Here is a 21,235-nt window from a genome sequence, read left to right as displayed (position 1 = left end):
TATTAATGTTAGAATAATTTATATTAATTTGGAGATAATATTAATTAATATAAAAAGATATTATAAGATATTAATTTAAAATATTCTAAAAGATATTATAAGATATATTTATAATAATATTCTAAAAGATATTATAAGATATATATTAATAATATTCTAAGAGATATCATAAGATATTAATAATATTTGAGAGATATTATAAGATTATAATAATGTATTTTATTCTAACAATTATGGAGATATGTTTTGGGATTTGTTATGGATTTGTTGGATTTTGACTATTATAAATATGTATCTCTTCTATTATTATAGTGTGATAAGCTTAGAGCTTTAGAGAAAAAGGGAGAAATAAGGGTTTAGGGAATTCCAAGGGAAAACTTAGAAAGAAAAATATGTTTAGGGAACCTTTGGAGTTATCTAAGGAGATTGGGAAATACTTCTAAATACCTTAGGTTTGAGTGATTCTGGTATTGAGAGTTAGAGAGGTTGGGAAACACTTGGGTAGAAAATAGGGTTTGTTCTTTGGGAATTTTGAAGGCTATTTTCTTGTAACTCATTTGTAATATCTTGTAACAACTTTCTAAGTATAGTAAATTGGAGAGCTGCTCTCTCCCCCAGAGTAGATCATTTGAATATTCTGGCTAAACAAACCTTCGTCTTTTTCTCGTCTTATTCTGTTATATTATCTGTGTACGGATTATTATTGCAGTAGACCATTTATTTTTGTTGCTACTATTCTTTGGCTCACAAATTGATATTGAATTTTGTCGTAATTCACAATAAGATTCACAACAAGTGGTATGGTGAGCATGGAGCAAAGAGGTATTGTTTACAATTAAGCACCATTGTTAGATGGGAGATCCATAAATTTTCGGGTAACAACGACTTCGGGTTGTGGAAAATTAAGATACAAGCAATTTTAGTTCAAGAGAAGTGTGTTGATGCTTTAAAAAGTGAAGCATTGATGTATGCAGGTCTTACATAGGTACAGAAGACCGAGATGGTAGATAACTCCAGAAGTGCCATTATCTTATGCCTCGGGGATAAAGTTCTAAGAGAAGTTTCCAGGGAGAAAACTGCGGTTACTGTATGGGAAAAACTTGTATCATTGTATATGACTAAGTCTTTAGCTCACAAGTTGTGTCTGAAACAACAATTGTATTCATTCCGAATGATGGAACATAAATCCATAGTTGAGCAGATTACATAATTTCACAAGATTATTGATGATCTTGATAATATTGAAGTGAAGATTGATGATGAGGACAAAGCTTTGATCTTGTTAAGTTCATTACCTAGATCCTTTGAGCACTTTAAGGATGCCTTTCTTTATGGTAAGGAATGTACTATTACTTTGGATGAAGTCCAGATGGCGGTGAAATCTAAAGAATTATCAAAGTCGAAAGATTTGAAGATTGAAGATAGTGGCAAAGGCTTAAATATGTCAAGAGGAGGAAGTGAATGTAAAGGGATTTCAAAATCAAAGAGGTCTGACAAGTCAAAGGTAAAATGTTTTAATTGTCAGAAAATTGGTCACTTTAAAAGTGATAGTTCTAAGAGAAAGGTCAATGAAGATTCTGTTCAAGTTGCAGTTGCCTTGGTTGAGGAAAGTTACGAGGATGCCGATGTACTAGAAGTATCAAGTTTAGAAACTGAAAAATAGTTGGGTCATTGACTCAGGTTGCTCTTATCACATGTGTCGAAGAATAGGATACTTTGAAACTTTAAAGATTGTGCAAGGTAAAGTAGTCCGTCTTGGTGATAATAAGGCATGCAAAGTCAATGGTATTGATACGGTCAGATTTAAAATATTTTATGATTGTGAACTTCTTATTTATAATGTGAGGTATGTTCCATAACTCAAGCGAAATTTGTTGTCTATAAGTATGCTTGATGATCTAGGCTATTGTACTAGAGTTGATAATGGAGTGTTGAAGATTTTGTGTGATGAATTGGTTATTGCTAAAGGGTCTAAAATATGTGTTCTATATACTTTAGAAAGTTCAAATGTTGTTATTCATTCATCATTAACTAGTGGAGACTTTTCAGACAAGGAAAAACTATGAGATTTGAGTTTAAGGCGTTATGAATTCCTTGAGAAAGTTTTAGAGGAGTATAATGAATTTTGCAGAAATCAAGGGATAAAAATGCATGTTACCGCTGAGCTGTTATTGAGTTTTTGAGGAAAATCTAGGGTTAAAACAACTTACTTGGTTGGTAGAGAATTTCTTCGGAGGAAGAATAGTGAAAACCAAGGAAGAAACCTGGTAAAAACTATAACGGAGAAAACTCAGTTTGAGGTGGAGTTTCCTACTATGGATGTCAGCAGTAGTGATAGGAAGGTTACAGAGATCACTAATTATCATTTGACTCATGATAAGGTAAGGAGGGTTATTGTAGCATCTCAAATGGACAATTATGCTACCCTTGGATATTATGTTCTTAATGTGGCTGAAAGACTGCAAAATAAAAGAAGAAAAACCTTCAAGGAGGCATTTGAAAACAGATGGAGTCAAGGGTGGTTGAAAAATCATACTTGTAGGCTTGTTAAATTACATAGCCAGAAAAAGGTAATTGGAAACAAATGGATGCAAGTGGCGAGATCAATATTCAAGGGGTGATTTAATTTGATCAAGGTTATTGATCAGAGTTTCAACCAGGTAGAGAGCAACATTGTTATTGATGGTTAAATTAATATCAACACGGTTTAAAGTCAAGGTTTAGATTGATGGAATAAGCCTTAAAACCTTTGTTGACGAAGAAAAAGAAAACATATTTTGAGATTGCTTGAAATCATGAAGTCAAAAATAATCTGGTCTGAGCGGTTCACGGGTATCGAACTCGGTCGATTCGGTTCATTGATCCATCAATTAATGTTAGAATATTTTATATTAATTTGGAGATCATATAAAATAATATAAAAAGATATTATAAGATATATTTATAATATTCTAAAAGATATTATAAGATATATTTATAATATTTTAAAAGATATTATAAGATATATATTTTTATGTAATAGTCTAAGATATATTTTAAGATATTTATAATATATGAGAGATATTATAAGATTATAATAATATATTTTATTCTAACAATGCGATATGTTTTGGGATTTGTTATATATTTGTTGGATTTTGGCTATTATAAATATGTATCTCTTATGTTACTATAGTGTGATAATCTTAGAGATTTAGAGAAAAAGAAAGAAATAAGGATTTAGGGAATTCCAAGAAAAAACTTAGAAAGACAAATATTTTTGGGAAAACTTCGAAGTTATCTAAGGAGATTGGGAAATACTTCTAAACACATTGCGTTTGAGTGATTCTTGTAATGAGAGTTGGAGAGATTGTGAAACACTTGGGTAAAAAATAGTGTTTGTTCTTTGAGAATTTTGAAGGTTATTTTCTTGTAACTCATCTGTAATCTCTTGTAACAACTTTCTGAGTATAGTCAATTGGAGAGCAGCTCTCTCATTCAGAGCAGATCGTTTGATCGAATTGGGTAAACAAACCTTTGTCTTTTTCTCGCATTATTCTGTTATATTATTAGTGTACGGTTTATTATTACTGTAGACCATTTATTTTAGTTGTTACTATTCTTTGCCTCACAAATTGATATTGAATTTTGTCGTAATTCACAACAAGATTCACAACATGTATTATAACAAAAACATGGTAAACGTTGACTTCATTTTTGGATCTATTAAATCAAGTTCTATCTTATTCCATGAATGACATAATTTGTCAAGATCTCTTTATTTTCAAAAAATTTAAATACCTGGTTAATTCTTCTATAACTTAAAAATGAATTTATCAAAGTACTCTTAGAATTTTCATATCTTCACTAGGGTCATATTTAATTTTAGACTTAAATAGTCAGTTGGTCCCTATAAGCTAGCGTGTTTTTGATTTTCGTCTCTGTATCTTTTTTTCATGGGAATGATCCCTCAATATCAAAATCTTTTTGGTTTTAGTCCCTAAAGTTAAAATTCGGAGCAAAATCCGAAGGAAAATTCGCAGGAAACCTGAAGATTTTCTTGTGGATTTTAGTTTTAGGGATTAAATCCAAAAGAAATTTAATATTTAAGGACTTTATCCAAGAAAAAAAGATACAGGGACGAAAAGCAAAAACACGCTAACTTACAGGGACCAAAAGACTATTTAAGCCTTCATTTTATCTCATTTTCTTAGTAAAGGAATTTTAATATTAGAATCAACTTTCGTACCACGCTTAATGCATGACTTCAAATCATTGCATTTGTACTATATGAAAATCTACTTTGATTAAAGTATTAGGGACCATAATTGGTTTAATCAACTTTTCAAATGAAAGATCTTTCGATTTTCTGGTTCATATTGGTTCATACGAGGATCAAGATGATAGGTTATTTTAAATTAATCATTTGGACTTCTAATTCATAGTTTCATACTCTTAGTTTCTCATCTAATATTGGGAAAAATTCATTTATCAATTAATAACCAATATGTCGAACAACAATCAAGTATCAAATTATATGCTCAAGTTATATCCTAAAAAATGCGATTGATATCAATTTTGTACAATATTCTTTCAAGACTCATATTAGTGTATTAATTTTTAGCAATTGAAACATACATATAACACATACAAAAGTTCACTTAGATGAGAAGTATTAGGTTATTAACCTGAAGTAATTTTACTTTAAAGGAGGAGAAACATTTAATAATGTGTTGGCTTAATACGAATAAATATTTTAATATTCATACTCGTATTTTTGAATAATTAATTCATAATCAATGATTTCACAAGTATCAATCATACAAATAAATTTAGACGTATAAAGAATGGACATTCAAGTCTATTTTTTATGAACATATTCTACAATATGTTCAATCTTAATTTTTATAATATACGTGATGCTTATCAAAAGTTTTATGAAAATTCAAAAAAAGCGATCTAGACTATTTAGTTGAGATTTTTTTCAAAAACAATAGATAATAAACACATGCATGATATTTTAGTCGATGCGACAATTAATATCATAAATATTTAAATGTTCTACATGATTGGTGTATTAATTCACAAATATCACCTTATATATGTTATGAAAATATAAAAAAAACTCAACTTCTCAATTTTTTTATAACATCCTTTAGGGACTAATAACACAAATTTTATTGGACCGAAGAAACATATGGTTCTAAAATACATTTCCCTTGTAGAAAGAACACTACAAGAAAAAAGATTTTTGCAACACATAAGTTATGGCGATTCTATTAAAATTGGAATCCCTTGTGTAGTGCAACGATTTGTAATTGAAAATCTTTTATTTATTTAACCTTTTTTTTGTTTATATCAGAAACAAATGAAAGTAAAAGAAATTGTAAATATAGTGGCACCTAGCATTTGATCTTGCCCAAATGTCAAAGATTCGAAGATCCAACATATGATCTTCATGGACAAATTTTGTTTGTTTTATGATTCTGTGTAAGCAATGTAATATTCTTGGTAAACATTTTAGTTTGTAAAAAAATAAATAATAATATTCTATGTAAACAATGTATCAAATTGTAAAAAAACCATATATCTTACTCCTCGGTTTTATTAATTAACCAAGAGGTATATATGACGCGTTAGTTATGAAAATAATAAAAGTGCATAAGATGGGGTTCGAACCCATGTGCAAATTACCTTACCCCTTAGTTTTTAAAAAATCGAGGTATAAAGGGGCAGCTTTTCATGATGGCCTTTGTTACCTCGCGTATGTAGCCAAGGTGAAATGAATTTCATGTCCGAGGGAAAATGTATTTTTTTTAGTAGTTATTCTGCCTTTGTTGAGGTACTTCATGCATCTCTTTTTGTTTTTGTGGCAATTGTGACAGCTGCATGTTAGTTAATCCACCATTTGAGTTAACAACTTGTTTTGAGAAAAAATAGCATCATTAATGTTTTGTTTTATGATATCGTTTTTCATTTAGGAAGGGTTTATGTTATGTTGTCCTTTATAATCACCGAACGTCATTCGCTCAGAGATTATTATTGCATTTTCGACACTTTTGGACATAAGATGTCTATATGTGTAAGTTCTTCAAAACCATGGTTTGGACATCGTCTCAGCACGGACTTGTACCTTTCCCGTGCTTCATAGAGAGTTTTCGTTGCACCTTGGGAAAACACTGTGATGATTATCTTAGCTTCCATGAATTTGTTGTGAGGAAATAATTGGTTAAGAATATTTCCTCTAACAAGTTCTAGTTTGCCATCGTTGTTGTGATTTTATCTAGTTACCACTCCTTTGCTTTTCCAATCTGAGAGTGTGGAAATAATCGTAGGAGTACCGCTTCTTCCTCAATTTTTGGAGCTCGTAGCTTACCAACAATTTCATATAATTTTGTGAGGAGTGTGTACATGTATTCATGATCTAAACCTACCAAAGGATTAGCATACAAAATTTGAAATAAACCCAAATTAATTCCACTTTGTCAGACATTCCTTCGTGTTCTAGATAGATGAGCTAGACATACGGGACTATTGTGACATGGTGTGCCAAAATTGTTGTTTCCATTGGTTTTGCTGTTGGTGTCGACTTCAGTTACAGTTCTTTATTTTGAGACAAATTATTCTTCTAGATATAGCATTTCTACTATTTATTTATTTTTTCTATTTTTACGGAGGTTTCAGCGTGCAGTTCTTTTGATTTTGGGACGACATAACAATTGCTCTACGGGAACTTTACCTCGCATAAACTAGTAAAAACAAAACTAATTCTAAATGTTAATGGGTTAAAGTTTATAAATAAAATATATAGGTATTAACAAATATAGAAAAATATAAACACTATTAAAATAATAAAAACTATGCTATATCTTTAAAACTAGCACAGAGAAACAAAAGTAAGTTTACAATTATTTAATCTACGAAGGCTACTAGTTTCAAAGACCATTCATGAGATTTTTAAGAATTTCAGTAGAGAAGGGTTGTATATTTTTTATGATGCGTGAAAGTAAATGAAATAAAATAAATTAGATAAAGTAATATGGAGATTTCAATGTTAATAATAAAATTTTTGCTAGTGATAGATTTCATTATTACGAATTTATCATGCACATCCATATGTCAGTTATATGATCCTCTACTAATATATAAATTTTACCACTTGTTGCTCTCAATCGCAACTCCTTTCAGTTTCAATATCGTGAGATCGGTGTACATTGCCCAATTGCCGACATACTTGACTATTAACCAACACAAAGCATTAAGTTTCAATAGTTATACTACAATACATTATGATATTGAACCTTACCCTATATCTAGGCTCTTGTATCCAATAGATGATTATTTTAGATCAACTAATGACAAGCACCTTTCGATGTTAGGTCACACCATGAAAACAAGTTTTAGGTAACAAAGCTATAAAACAAGCTTGAAGATTAAAGTGTCATCAATATTCTAGCATGAGTAAAATAACATAGAATGTTTGCCCTATTTAATACATGAATATATTGACTACATCGAACCCCCAACGTAGAGATTTAAGCTATGCTTATTCGTTGTAATGTAACTTTCGGTAATCTCACGAAGTTGATCTTGGCAGTTTATTTTTCTTGTCACTTGAGCATTGCTTCCGCCTTTAGGCACCCCCCTTTATTCTTCAGTTGTAGACCAAGGTGGAGCTATTCCAATTTTGTACTACCTCATTACACCAAAATGAACTTTGCAATGAACTAGATACTCCTATATTTAAAAGCAAAATTATGTATCCCTCCTTCAACGCACCGTCCTAGCGGATAGCTAGCCTGATTTCTTCTCCCTTAAGAAATGTTATTGTCTTCCACGTGGCACTAGTATCCTTTCATCGATAAGCGCATCACCCATGTGCATATCATTCAAACTCTTACTTCAAAATGAAGTACTTGCATCTGGTTGTGTCATTCGACCTTCTTTACGCGCTTAAAGCACCTCTGGCTAGGCCTAGAGAACCTAGTCTTCTATGGGTTTTCTCAAACTTTGTCTTTGCATGCTGAATTGTGGTTTTCCATTCCTTTTTATTTGTTTTCAATTAATAAATACTAGAAATGTCCAAACAGGAATTTTTTCACATTTCATAAATAAATTGGATGATTTTTGAAACGATTGCTTGTAAAATAAATTAATAAGTGTTAATGTATTCCATGTAAATCAGTCACTTATCAACTTCCAAACTTCATCTTCCATTAACCAAATTATGTTTCTCCACTAAAACAAACTCAAAAACATCATATAACACATAATCTAATCTCGAAAGCATCATCTCATCCGTTTCGGATCTCTTATCCAATTCCAACAAGGCAATGAAAGCATGCACTTAACTTAGCAATGTAAGTTTTTTTTTAATTGTTGTTGTGCTAGGTAATGTTTAATGTTGTTGTTGCTGTTGTTGTTTTTGTTGTTATATTTGTCCAAATTTAAGGTGGAAAAAATTTGTTGATTTGTTATTGTTGCCGTTGTTAATGGTATTGTTGTTGTTTTCGTTGTTGATCATGATATGACAACACCATTATATTTGTTGTTTCTCTTGTTGTTGTGTTATGACTCTTGTTTAGATGACTCGACTCCATATATTTGACGTGTATATAAGACATTCTCCGCAGAGAGAAGACTAAAGTTCTTATAAGGCACTGGGATCAATGAATAACCTAGGGGAATTGTTTATGCTCTGGTTCATTGCATCATCTAGTGAAACTAATGCAACCCAAAAATAGTGTAAATTTGAAAAGGAAAGCAACACATGCAACACATTGTGTTGTTTCCTTTTTAAATTCTCACCGGTCACTTCTTATTAGGTTGCAATTCTTCTCTAGATGATTCAATTTCTTTTTTGTTGAACAAATAGATATGCTTTTAATAAATACATATGTTAATAAAAAAAAATGCTCTTAAAAGAAATTTTGTTTGACCCAAAATGTAAAGAGCACAATAAAAATGCACATTAAAGAGAATAGTAAAGAACACATTTAAAAGTCTCGACAAAGGGGGAAATTTATCCCCTAACACCTATTCCCTAAATTAAAAGTCTCAATTAAGCAAGGGGAAATGGGCGAGTGCTATATTTCACCTCGATTATAACTCTCAACCGAAGGAAAGACAAATCATTCTCTATTTTAAAAATGATATTGCTATGAATTGAACTCATGACCAAAACCACTATTTACTTCGGTTGTTTGTGCCATGAGGGACAAAGTAGCCAATTTCTATTACACTCTACATTACTTTGCCCTTCCAACCGAAGTAACATCCTTATTGCAACCATATAAAATCTCATATTCGTAGTAGTGTCACACTCAAGTCATGCAATTGGGAGGGAGCAAATTCTTCATCCAACAATTTGCCCCATCAGCTCAGCCTATAAATATCCCAACATTAAGTATCATTCACTATTCAAAGATAATTGGCAGATACCTTATAGCCCTCTTACATTCATGACATGAACAAAGTGTATTCTTTATTGGATTTTCCGCAAGTACAATTGAAATTAACCACATATTCTCAATTTAGATTTGAGAAGATCATAATTTTTCACTTAAAAAACTATAACACATCTCCTATTACAAAAAAATTCTCGACATTTATAAACAAAGTAACTCTTAGCATAATGTATTATGTATCAAAGAAATAAAAAATAAAAAAATCTATTGTGATGAGATATTCATTTGTTCTAACACAGTAAGAGAGGTTCTTTCAAATCATTTTTAGAATATTCCTTTTCAGAGGATTCATTTATAACTAATTTCACTTCCTCAGTCTCATTAGCCTTAGATTTTGGATCCATCTTCTCTTTGTAATCAACTACATCTTTAGCTTTACCCCAAAGCACAATAGACAAGCCAATAATCACTCCAATTGCACCTATCAAACTGAGACACAATAAGCAAAAGATCACTTAGTTATATTTATATTGTTTGAAATTGTCACCTAGGCTATAATTTAATTTGTGTCTAGGATCTTAATAAATATTAGTACCTTCCAAAATATATTTCTTCATGAAGCAACAAAGCAGCCAATACAGTACAAATTATAGTGAAGACAGGAATAAACATAGCATAGAAGAGAGGTCCTCTCCTTGAAATGCACCATGCTTGGACACAAAATGTTACTGCAGATCCCATAATTCCCTGCAATATATATTAATTATTAATAATGCTACTTATGATGTGTTAATTTATATGACATATAATTAAATAATATATATATATCATTCACATACTGCATATAAAGAGCTTCCAAGTTCAAGTACAGAAGTAATCTTCCATGCATTTAGGTCTTGCTCAATGAATAATGTCACTACTGCTGATTGTAATGTTGCCATTAAACACATCCAAGCTGAGAGTGATATATAATTTGGATGGCTTTTATAAGCTGGAACCTGAGGAAGATAAAAAAGGAAGAAAAGATTTTATAAATATATGTTAGTAGTTGATAGTTGATAAAAGATAGTTTTAGAGAGTTGTTTAGAAAGAAGGCTATTTCATTGATTTCTTGGATGATCAATTACAAGATAGCAATTGCCTATTTATAGGCTCAAGTCACCAACCTCTCAATGGTGGTGAATATTTCTACATCTCTTTAGTTCTTTCTAGAATTCTCATGATAGATTAGTATCATGATGATTCTAGGTTATTCTATATTTTACATACATTTATAATTCTAGATTGATCTACCATATCCATTCACACTAGAGTTCTAGATTATTCTACCATATTCCTATACACTATAATTCTAGGATATTCTACCATTTTCATACATATTATATTTAGAATATTCTAGAAATTTGTAGCAATTTCAACAGGATGGAGTATCCATCAACTAGATGTCAAATCTGCCTTCCTTAATGGCGTACTTGAAGAAGAGATCTATGTGGAGCAGCCACGAGGATTCATATCCAAAGGTGAAGAAAGCAAAGTGTTAAGACTAAGAAAAGCACTCTACGGTTTGAAGCAAGCACCTCGAGCATGGTATAGCAGAATTGATCAATATTTCATGGATCGAGGATTCTGGAGGAGCAAGAGTGAGCCTACACTTTACATCAAGTCCCAAGGTCAGTACACTCTCTTACTCTCACTATATGTAGATGACCTTATCTACACGGGAAACAATACTAAGATGATGATGGAGTTCAAAGAAGACATGATGAAGACCTTTGAGATGACCGACCTTGGTTTGATGAGTTACTTCCTCGGTATAGAGGTAAGTCAGAGAAATGAAGGGATATTCATCTCGCAAAAGAAATACACAGAAGGCTTACTTAAGAAATTCAATATGTACGGTTGCAAACCTGTCGCTACTCCACTCATAACAAATGAGAAACTACAGAAGAATGATGGAGCACCACAAGCTGATGCATCTAAATACAGAAGTCTAATTGGAAGTCTTCTATATTTAACAGCTACACGACCAGATATAATGTATGCTACAAGTCTTCTATCAAGATTCATGCAAAGCCCAAGTCAAATACACTTTGGAGCAGGAAAAAGAATTTTGAGGTATCTTCAAGGAAGAAAAGAGTTCGGTATATGGTACACTACCGAAACCAACTCAGGATTACTTGGCTACACCGACAGTGATTGGGCAGGTTCGGTAGACGACATGAAGAGCACCTCTGGCTATGCTTTCTCTCTAGGATCAGGAATTTTCTCCTGGGCATCAAAGAAGCAAGCTACAGTTGCACAATCAACAGCAGAAGCAGAGTACGTGGCAGCTGCTGAAGCAACAAGTCAAGCTATATGGCTTCGCAGGATACTCGAAGACATGGGAGAAAAACAAGATGAGCCAACTAAGATCAACTGTGACAACAAATCAGCAATTGCAATGGCAAAAAATCCAGTTCATCACAGCAGAACAAAACACATAGCAATCAAGTATCACTTTATCAGAGAAGCTGAAGCAACTAAAGAGATCAAACTCGACTACTGCAGGACAGAAGATCAAATTGCAGATATATTCACGAAAGCGTTGGCGAGACCAAGATTTGAAGAACTACGAGCCATGCTTGGAGTCACGGAAATTTGCATCAAGGAGGAGTGTTGAAATTGCTACAAATTTCTAGAATATTCTAAATATAATATGTATGAAAATGGTAGAATATCCTAGAATTATAGTGTATAGGAATATGGTAGAATAATCTAGAACTCTAGTGTGAATGGATATGGAAGATCAATCTAGAATTATAAATGTATGTAAAATATAGAATAACCTAGAATCATCATGATACTAATCTATCATGAGAATTCTAGAAAGAACTAAAGAGATGTAGAAATATTCACCACCATTGAGAGGTTGGTGACTTGAGCCTATAAATAGGCAATTGCTATCTTGTAATTGATCATCCAAGAAATCAATGAAATAGCCTTCTTTCTAAACAACTCTCTAAAACTATCTTTTATCAACTATCAACTACTAACAATATATATAGAGATATAGAGAGAGAGATTGAGAAAGGGCACTTAAAAAATAAAATGTAGAGAGAGATTATGAATTAAAATACCTGCAAAATGAGAAAAATTGACCAGGCAATAATGCTAACTGAGAGTAATAAACATCCAAGCAACCAATTGTCATCACTTTCTAAGGATAAATTTATAATTGATTTTGAAGGTATGTTTTCTGCATTTAGTAGCTTTGGACCCTTCAACAATGCAATGGACACTGCTCCAATAACACATATCACTGTTCCCAATATTTTGGCTATAGTTCTCAAACTTCTAATATTCAATTTCTCCATTCTATAATGCATAAAATCTCAAATTAGAAGAAACACATTTTATTTGAGTTACAGAAATAGGGTTTGGTGAGTATAGTAATTACCCTACAAAAGCTGCTATTACAAATGTGATTGCTGGAAGAAGATTGGAAATGGCACTTGCAACTGAAGATGAAGCAAGATATAGTCCCTCAAAATATAAATTTTGATACAACGTAATGCTGCAACATATACCGAAAGAAACAACTAATTAAAAATGTGAAAACACTTAGACTCAATATCATATATTACTAGAGACCAAGAAACAAACCCAATAAGAGAGTTGATGAATATCAAGGAAAAACTCCTTAAATTTAAGGAACAAGTTGAAGAGTTTCTCCTGTTAAAAAAGAAAAAAAATTAATATAATAAATACACACTTGATTATGTAATTATTAACAATGAAATTAAAGTAAAGTACCTTGATGATAAATAAGCAAGTGGAGCAAGAACTATGGTTGCGAAAGCACTACGGTAAACAACAAACACCCTTGGGCTCATACCTTCTAAAAGAGCAATCCTTGTGCCAAGAGTCATACCTGCAAATATAAACTGTAATAACAACATAACAACTATTGGAAGGTAGTACTCCATTTTTGAACTTGCCATATTTAATTTCCAAAAACAAGAGAATTCTGTGTTATGCATGAAGAGAAGAAGAAACTAATTATTATATATATAGAGACCAAAGAGGATAGGTAGGCATGTGTAGATGGGATGGACATTAAATTACTATTTTTGCATGTCATATAGCTGCGTAAGTTGCCTAAATCGACCAATTTTAATTATATAAATATTAGGTTAGGATAGTTTTCAAATTTATATTGTACTGATTTGAATTTGATTCTGTTGTGGTACTGTTTATTAATATATTTAAATATGTAAAAATTCAATAAAGTGTTTTTATGGAAGGTCAAGTTGATACAAGAGAATGTCTTACATTTCGCCAAACGACTTACCATTATATGAAATGTTTTCCCACTTGCACGATTAATTTATTATTATTATTTACTTTGTTATAAGATGAATGAATATTTTAGTTTTTGATCAATTATTAAAAATTACAATAAAATCTATCTATACAATATAAAAAAGAAGCGTGTATTCTCTTCCTAACATTTAAACTTCATTTCTGTCATATCATCTTATAAGCTTATGTAGCACTTTTCAATAGTCATTTAAATTTTCAAAATTCCAAATACCATATTTATTCACGCGGCTTTTTGTGAGAGCTTGAAAGCGCTTTTTATTTGTTTTAATTCTCTAGTGTCTGATCGTTTAATTTTGAAATTTTTTTTAGATGGTTTCTGTACTGTTCGGAATAGTTATAAGTGCCTCAATTTGTTCGGACTGCAATAGACAATAACTCTTGAAAATGGGCGTGGCATATCCCTGCTCATGAGAAGCTGAAAGTATTTCTTTGGAAGAATTTACATAAATCCCTTCTTACGAGATTGATGTTGTTTCATTGTGGTATGCTCCAGACGAATCTTTGTCCTAGATGCAATCGGGATGCTAAGACGACTCTACACTACTTAAGAGACTAAACATTAGTTCCTCACTTTTGGAAATCTAGTGACTTCTTTGACCCAATATTCTATCAAGGGGATAGTTTACATTATTGGATTAGACTTGACATTGACGGTGGCTCTATCGTTTTGACTGCTTGTGGTAGTTGTGACATGCTATGAACAAATGGTGTCTTGCGAATGAAGTGATATCTTCCTATACTTTAAAACTCATCACAACGAATTATGATAATATGTTAGCTATGTTTTCCCAATTATAATATGTCTCATCCAATGAAAACGACCACATGGAATGCATACAAAGATAATAATATGATTTTGAATGTTGATGGTAATAGCCTCTGTAATCTCGGCATCTCGGGGTTTGGTAGATTAATTCGAATAATTCTTCTTTCAATCAACTAGGATTTGGAATAAACATTAACCACATAACAAACTTTCTTAGAAGCTCCCCACTAAAGACAGACCCCTAGAAAACCCAATCCAGAGAAAGAAAATAAAGCCTTTCCTTTAGAGTCACCCCAAATAGAAAATAACCCACCATTATAACCAATAACATGAATAAAACTCCACTCACCAAAAGAATTCCACCAAAGAGAGTGAACAAGGGAATCAGAGACCTCATAAGGTTTAGTCTCTTGAATATCCATGAATTCCTAGGAGTTATCTAGGATAAGGTCCCTCACATTCCTTCTTTTTATTCTACCCGTCAAACCCCTAATATTAAAGGAACACATTAACATATACCCTTTGTCGCTCCCGGGATTTTCATCCAAATACAAACGGGAAAGTGGCGCAAGAAATAGAGTTGCCATCCGTGTCTATTCATCCCAAGAGAGGGAAAGGAAACACAGAATAAACCCGAGGGAAGGATAAGCACGGTTGAAGCGAATCAGAGAATCAGATAAGGGAGTCGGTTACGCGAGGGAAAGGTGTTAGCACCCCTCACGTCCATCATGCTCGATAGGATCCACGCTTGTTGTATAATCTATGGGTGTGTAAAGAATCTATGTCTAAATCTTGGAGCTAAAATGCCTGCAAAATGTAGGGAAAATAAATAGTTGTACTCGCACAGACCCTACCCCACTGCCTACGTATCCTTTTTGAAGAATCAAAGTTATCGTAGCTCGGCTAACTAATTTCTCTTTGTTTTGTGTTTTTTAGGTGAATAGTTACGTTCGCATCCTACGGTAGCTCGACCTTTGGAGACTTATGCATGGGAGGAAGGAAGGAAATAACACGTTCTTAGGCGCCGTTGAGGTAAAAGAAAAGAAAGAGTTTGGTTTGTGTTTTAAATATGTATGACAGATAACCTAATGCAAAGAGACGTCTACCTAATGTTAGCATACCAAAGGGAAGTCTAGCAATCCTAACGGGAGAAAGCAAACACAAAAGCAATATCATACATTCGAGCGCCACTCGTAAACAAACAACTACCGAAGTAGCGGCCTGGGGACAGGGGAAAAGAAAATAAAAGGGGAGCTTATCCAAGGGGTCATATTAACCAAGGCAAAAAAAGCTACTGTGATGGATAAGGGTGTCCATACCGTGGTATCATGTCACTGGGTAAATGACGAAAAAAGGGGAAAGCAAAATAATTGTGCGCGCGTACACGAAGCATCAGCGCGGGTGACGCGAGCTAGACAAAATGTGGGGATCCGACTTCAAAACCCTTCCACTTATAACTCGACTCGATAACAAGATTAGGGGATGGTTCAAAATCAATGGCGTGTAACACATTTAACAACCTTCTAAACCCCCGCGGAATATAATTGAAAGAATGGGCAAAATAGGATCATTATAACAACTTGAATAGAAAATGCTACCTTAATTGCCAAAAATTCTCAATTCTACAATTTTATAATCAACTCTCTCATCAATCGCATCCCATTCTCCATACATTTCTTCGACATCACGAGAACCCCTTATCTCCTCCCCACTGTGAGTAAAAGGTTCTATGAGGTTGTTACTCTCGTTTCACTTCCTATAATAATCTCCATCTCCAAAAAAAAAAGAAGATAGCTGAGTAGGATAAGTTAAATACTTAATTATCGGTTAACGATGATAGTAAGTTGATAGGGCTGAAAATGAGTCAAACTCGCCTCAGCTCGGCTTGACTCGATAAGAATTCATTCATCTTAAAACTCGAGTTAAGTTTGACGCCAACTTTTTTTAAGCTCAAACTCAACTCGTTTTAAGTTCACAAACAAATCGGATTAACTTGTTGGATTCATCATGTTAAGATCATTTCGTTTGCTTCATAGACTTATAAATATATATTTTTAAATATATTTTAATTTTTAAATTAAAGTTTTTTAAAATAAAAACACTGAAAAAAATAAATATTATAAGATTGGAAGAAATAGAGAGCTAAGATTCAGAATAAGTAAGTTATAAAGAGAAACGATTGAGATTAATTGTACAATTATGTGCCCAAATCCTAATTATATATGCAATTATGGAGAAAAGAGAAAAAAACCAGACTCTTTTAATAGGATTGAGAAATTATTTAAAATATATTTTAATCACAACTTTTAATTTAAATCAAAGTAATGATTGTTATTAAATTCTCAAATTCTCTTATAACTTACTCATTATATATATATATATATATATATATATATATATATATATATATATATATATATATATATATAGAGAGAGAGAGAGAGAGAGAGAGAGAGAGAGAGAATTGATCAAATTACACCCGTTCAATAACTTAACATAGGACAAATATTTTTTAAAATTAATCGTTGGATTGAAACATAATATTATATAGATTATACCTATAAAGTTTGAGTTTAATCTATAATGATTTACTATATCATCAAAATATCCAAAGATTAACGTAAAAATGAGCTTTCATATAACATTAATTTTGATGTAATTTAATGACATAGTAAATCATTATAGATTAATCTGAAACTTTGTAGGTGTGATATGTATGATAGTATGTTTCAATCCAACTGTTGATATTAAAAAATATTCATTCGAAACGAAGTTATTGAACGAGTGTAACTCGTGATGTAACTTTTCGGGTGTAATTTGATATAATATATATATATATATATATATATATATATATATATATATATATATATATATATATATATATATATATATATATATATATATATATATATATATATATATATATATATATATATATATATATATATTCAAAATGTGTAAGTTATATGAAAATATGAGAATGAATAATAATCATCAAATTTAAAAGGAAATGTTGAGATTAAACTGTGATTTTCATTGAATCATGTGCTAAAAATTTAGAAAATTTGGCCCTTTTAAGAGGAAAGAGAAATCATAATCAAATTTTAAAAATATGTTTTAATCTCCACTTTGGATCCTCTCCTTCAATTTTCTCTCCTTCCCTCTCCATCCTCTCTATCTCTCTCTTAATTTCATTCTCTCTCTTTATTATATTTTGTTTTTTAATGATGAGTGAGAGTGAGATTAAGAGAGAGATAGAGAGGATGGAGAGGAAAGGAGAGAAAATTGAAGGAGATGATCCAAGTCCTTTAATCTCAGCCATTAAATTAAATTCAATGGTTATTATTAAATTCTCATATTCTTATATATCTCAATCGAGTTGACTCATTAACCTATCGAGTCAAACTATACCTAGTTCAAGTTTAACCCATTTAGTTAACGAATTAGTTTTTAAATACAATTGCAACACAAAAAGAAAATGGTGAATGGTCAAAATTAAAAAGGAAGCAACACACATTGAAATGCTTCCTTTTTAAATTCTTACCATTCTCTTCTTATTAAGTTACAATTTTTATCTCGATGATGCAATTTCTTCTTTGTTGAATAAACAATCATGTTTTTACTCAACTTATATTACATGAGTTGCTTATGGAAAAGAAAAAAAAAGAATTTCGATCAATCCAACATGTTAAGAGCACAATAAAATTGATAGAAGATACATTAGATTTACTCTCGGTGGAAAGTCATAACCAAGAGAAAAAGTTATCCCGTAATACCTATCTCCCCTCAATTAAATGTATGAACCGAGGAGGAAAAAGGCGGGCGCTATATTTCACCTTGGTTATAACTCCCAACCTAGGGAAAACACAACATAGGCCAATTTGAGATTACTGATCTAAGCCACTATTTACTTCGATTTTCTGTAGCCCGAAAGAAAAGTAGTCACATTCTATGAACCTCAATGTTAACTCGCCCTCTCAGTCGAGGAAATATCCTTATTGAAACATGGTAAAATCTCATAATCATAGTAGTGTCACACTCTAGTCAAACAATTTGGAGGAAACCGATTCTTCATCGAACAATTTTCTCAACGAGTTTTTAAAATTGAAAAAGATGATTCACTCTTCAAATATTCAGCATGTACCTTGTAGCCCTCTAACATTCATCAAAGAACAAGGTATTCTTTATTGTATTTCCCGCTAGTATCAATGGAATTAACCACATGTTTTTAACGTAGAATTAAAGAGATCATAAATTTTCACTTAAAAACTTATACCACATCTCCTATTACATGCAACGTATAAATAATCTATTGTGATGAGATATTCATTTGTTCTAACACTGTAAGAGAGGTTCTTTCAAATCAGTCTTAGAATATTCCTTTTCAGAGGATTCATCTATAAGTAATTTCACTTCCTCAGTCTCATTAGCTATTGATTTTTGATCTATCTTCTCTTTGATATCAACTACATCTTCAGCTTTACCCCAAAGCACAATAGACAAGCCAATAATCACTCCGATTGCACCTATCAAGCTGACACACATGAAACAGAAGAATCATTAAGTTAGATTAATAAATTCGGCCGAAATCATCGATAATTTAATCCATGTAAAGAATCTGAATTAATTATAAGAACTTAAATTTTAGTACCTTCCAAAGTATATTTCTTCATGAAGCAACAAAGCAGCCAATACCGTACAAATTATTGTGAAGACAGGAATAAACATAGCAAAGAAGTGAGGTCCCCTCTTTGAAATGCACCATGCTTGGAGACAAAATGTTACTGCAGATCCCATAATTCCCTGTGAAATATATCAATTATTAATGATGCTAATAATTTATATGAGTTATAGTTTATTAATTTGTATTATTCAATTCACATACTGCATATAAAGAGCTTCCAAGTTCAAGTATAGAAGTAATCTTCCATGCATTTAGGTCTTGCTCGATGAATAATGTCACTATTGCTGATTGTAATGTTGCCATTAAACACGTCCAGGCTGAAAGTGATATATAATTTGGATGACTTTCATAAGCTGGAACCTGAAGAAGATAGAAAAAAAGGAAATATTATATATATATATATATATATACATATATATATATATATATATATATAGAGAGAGAGAGAGAGAGAGAGAGAGAGAGAGAGAGAGAGAGAGAGAGAGAGAGAGAGAGAGAGAGAGAGAGAGAGAGAGAGAGAGAGAGAGAGAGAGAGAGAGAGAGAAACATTTTTATGTTAGATTATGAAATAAAATACCTGCAAAATGAGAAAAATTAACCAGGCAACAATACTTCCTAAAAGAAACAAACATCCAAGCAACCAATTATCATCACTTTTTAAGGATAAGCCTATGATAGATTTTGATGGCATGTTTTCTGCATTTAGTAGCTTTGGACCCTTCAACAATGCAATGGACACTGCTCCACTAACACAAATCACAGTCCCCAATATTTTGGCTATAGTTCTCAAACTTCTAATATTCAATTTTTCCATTCTGTAATATACATTAAATTTTAAATTAGAAGAAACATACTTTATTTGAGTAACAGAAATAGGGTTTGGTGAGTATAGTAATTACCCTACAAAAGCTGCTATTACAAATGTGATTGCTGGAAGAAGATTGGAAATGGCACTTGCAACTGATGATGAAGAAAGATATAGTCCTTCAAAATATAAATTTTGAAACAATGTAATGCTGCAACATATACCAAGAGAAACAACTAATTAAAAGCGTGTAAACACTTAGAATCAATGTCGTATATTACTAGAGAATAAAGACAAACCCAATTAGAGAGGTGATGAATATCAAAGAAAAACTCCTTAAATTTAAGGAACATGAAGCTGAGTTTTTCCTGTTAAAAAAGGAAAACAAATTAATATTTACCGTAAAGTTAAGAAATAATAATAAGATAGAATGAAAATTAGTATAGCACACCTTGATGATAAATAAGCAAGAGGAGCAAGAACAATTGTTGCAAAAGCACTACGGTAAACAACAAACACCCTTGGGCTCATACCCTCCAAAAGAGCCATCCTTGTGCCAAGAGTCATACCTGCAAATATAAACTGTAATAACAACATAGCAATTATTGGAAGGTAGTAATTCATGTTTGAACTTGCCATATTTTCTCTCAAAAACCAGAGGCTTCTCAATTTGTTATGCATGAAGAGAAGAGAAGAAAATAATAATATATATAAAGTGGATAGGTAGGTAAGTAGTACAGTTCTCCATGATTGAGTCCCCATATTGCCTATAAAGTTATTATATTATATTTAAGTTGCCTGAATCGACCAACTTTAATAATTCATATTAGTATATATAGTTTTAAAAAATGAGTGTACTGATTTGAATTTGATTGTGTTGTGGGATTCTTTTTTCTATAATAATAAAATTTTTAAAATTCAATAATGTATGATTATCCGGGGTCAAGTTGATACCAAAGAATGTCTTACCATTATGTTAAATGTTTTCCCATTTGCAAATTATTATTAATAGAAAACAATTATGTGATTGTGTTTTCAGTTGTTTAAAGTTACTCATACATGCCTTTATATGTTGTTCAAAGTTACTCTTACATTGCCTTTATTTTATTTTTTTTAAGCAAGTTATATTAATGAAGAACGAAAGTTTTAGAAACACGGATACAAAAAACTCAACGACCGAACAGAAAATTACCCACCAAATTGAACCTAGTTTAAGTAATATAAAGGGT

The 21,235-nt window shown here is 31.7% G+C and overlaps 2 protein-coding genes across 2 annotated transcripts; both read right to left on the bottom strand.

Moving 5' to 3' along the window:
• Positions 1–9,676: 9,676 nt before the first annotated feature.
• LOC131619800 (WAT1-related protein At4g30420-like) lies at positions 9,677–13,351 on the bottom strand. The gene is made up of 7 exons (XM_058890858.1): positions 13,179–13,351; positions 13,029–13,097; positions 12,823–12,939; positions 12,503–12,740; positions 10,226–10,384; positions 9,982–10,133; positions 9,677–9,875 (listed from the first exon to the last, which is right to left on the bottom strand). Exons 1-7 carry the CDS (start codon positions 13,349–13,351, stop codon positions 9,677–9,679), a joined length of 1,107 nt encoding a protein of 368 aa, XP_058746841.1.
• A 5,501-nt stretch (positions 13,352–18,852) lies between these two features.
• On the bottom strand, positions 18,853–20,657 carry LOC131617954 (WAT1-related protein At4g30420-like). The gene is made up of 6 exons (XM_058889224.1): positions 20,458–20,657; positions 20,101–20,217; positions 19,779–20,016; positions 19,403–19,561; positions 19,169–19,320; positions 18,853–19,051 (listed from the first exon to the last, which is right to left on the bottom strand). Exons 1-6 carry the CDS (start codon positions 20,643–20,645, stop codon positions 18,853–18,855), a joined length of 1,053 nt encoding a protein of 350 aa, XP_058745207.1. The 5' UTR covers positions 20,646–20,657.
• Between the last annotated feature and the right edge of the window lie 578 nt (positions 20,658–21,235).

This window comes from Vicia villosa, linkage group LG7 (assembly GCF_029867415.1).
Source record: "Vicia villosa cultivar HV-30 ecotype Madison, WI linkage group LG7, Vvil1.0, whole genome shotgun sequence".
NCBI classification, from domain to species: domain Eukaryota; kingdom Viridiplantae; phylum Streptophyta; class Magnoliopsida; order Fabales; family Fabaceae; genus Vicia; species Vicia villosa.
Note: the sequence above shows the minus strand (reverse complement) of the source record. Positions and strands in the feature narration are given on the sequence as shown.

Excerpts from the sequence above, each read along its gene's own strand:
- LOC131619800 (XM_058890858.1), bottom strand. The coding sequence starts at position 13,351 with ATGGAGTACTACCTTCCAATAGTTGTTATGTTGTTATTACAGTTTATA. Across the intron at positions 13,098-13,178 it reads CTTGCTTATTTATCATCAAG|GAGAAACTCTTCAACTTGTT; the intron begins GTACTTTACTTT and ends CTTTTTTAACAG. Across the intron at positions 12,741-12,822 it reads GTAATAGCAGCTTTTGTAGG|AATGGAGAAATTGAATATTA; the intron begins GTAATTACTATA and ends TATGCATTATAG.
- LOC131617954 (XM_058889224.1), bottom strand. The coding sequence starts at position 20,645 with ATGGCAAGTTCAAACATGAATTACTACCTTCCAATAATTGCTATGTTG. Across the intron at positions 20,218-20,457 it reads CTTGCTTATTTATCATCAAG|CATTACATTGTTTCAAAATT; the intron begins GTGTGCTATACT and ends TATATGTTGCAG. Across the intron at positions 19,321-19,402 it reads TTGGAAGCTCTTTATATGCA|GGAATTATGGGATCTGCAGT; the intron begins GTATGTGAATTG and ends TATATTTCACAG.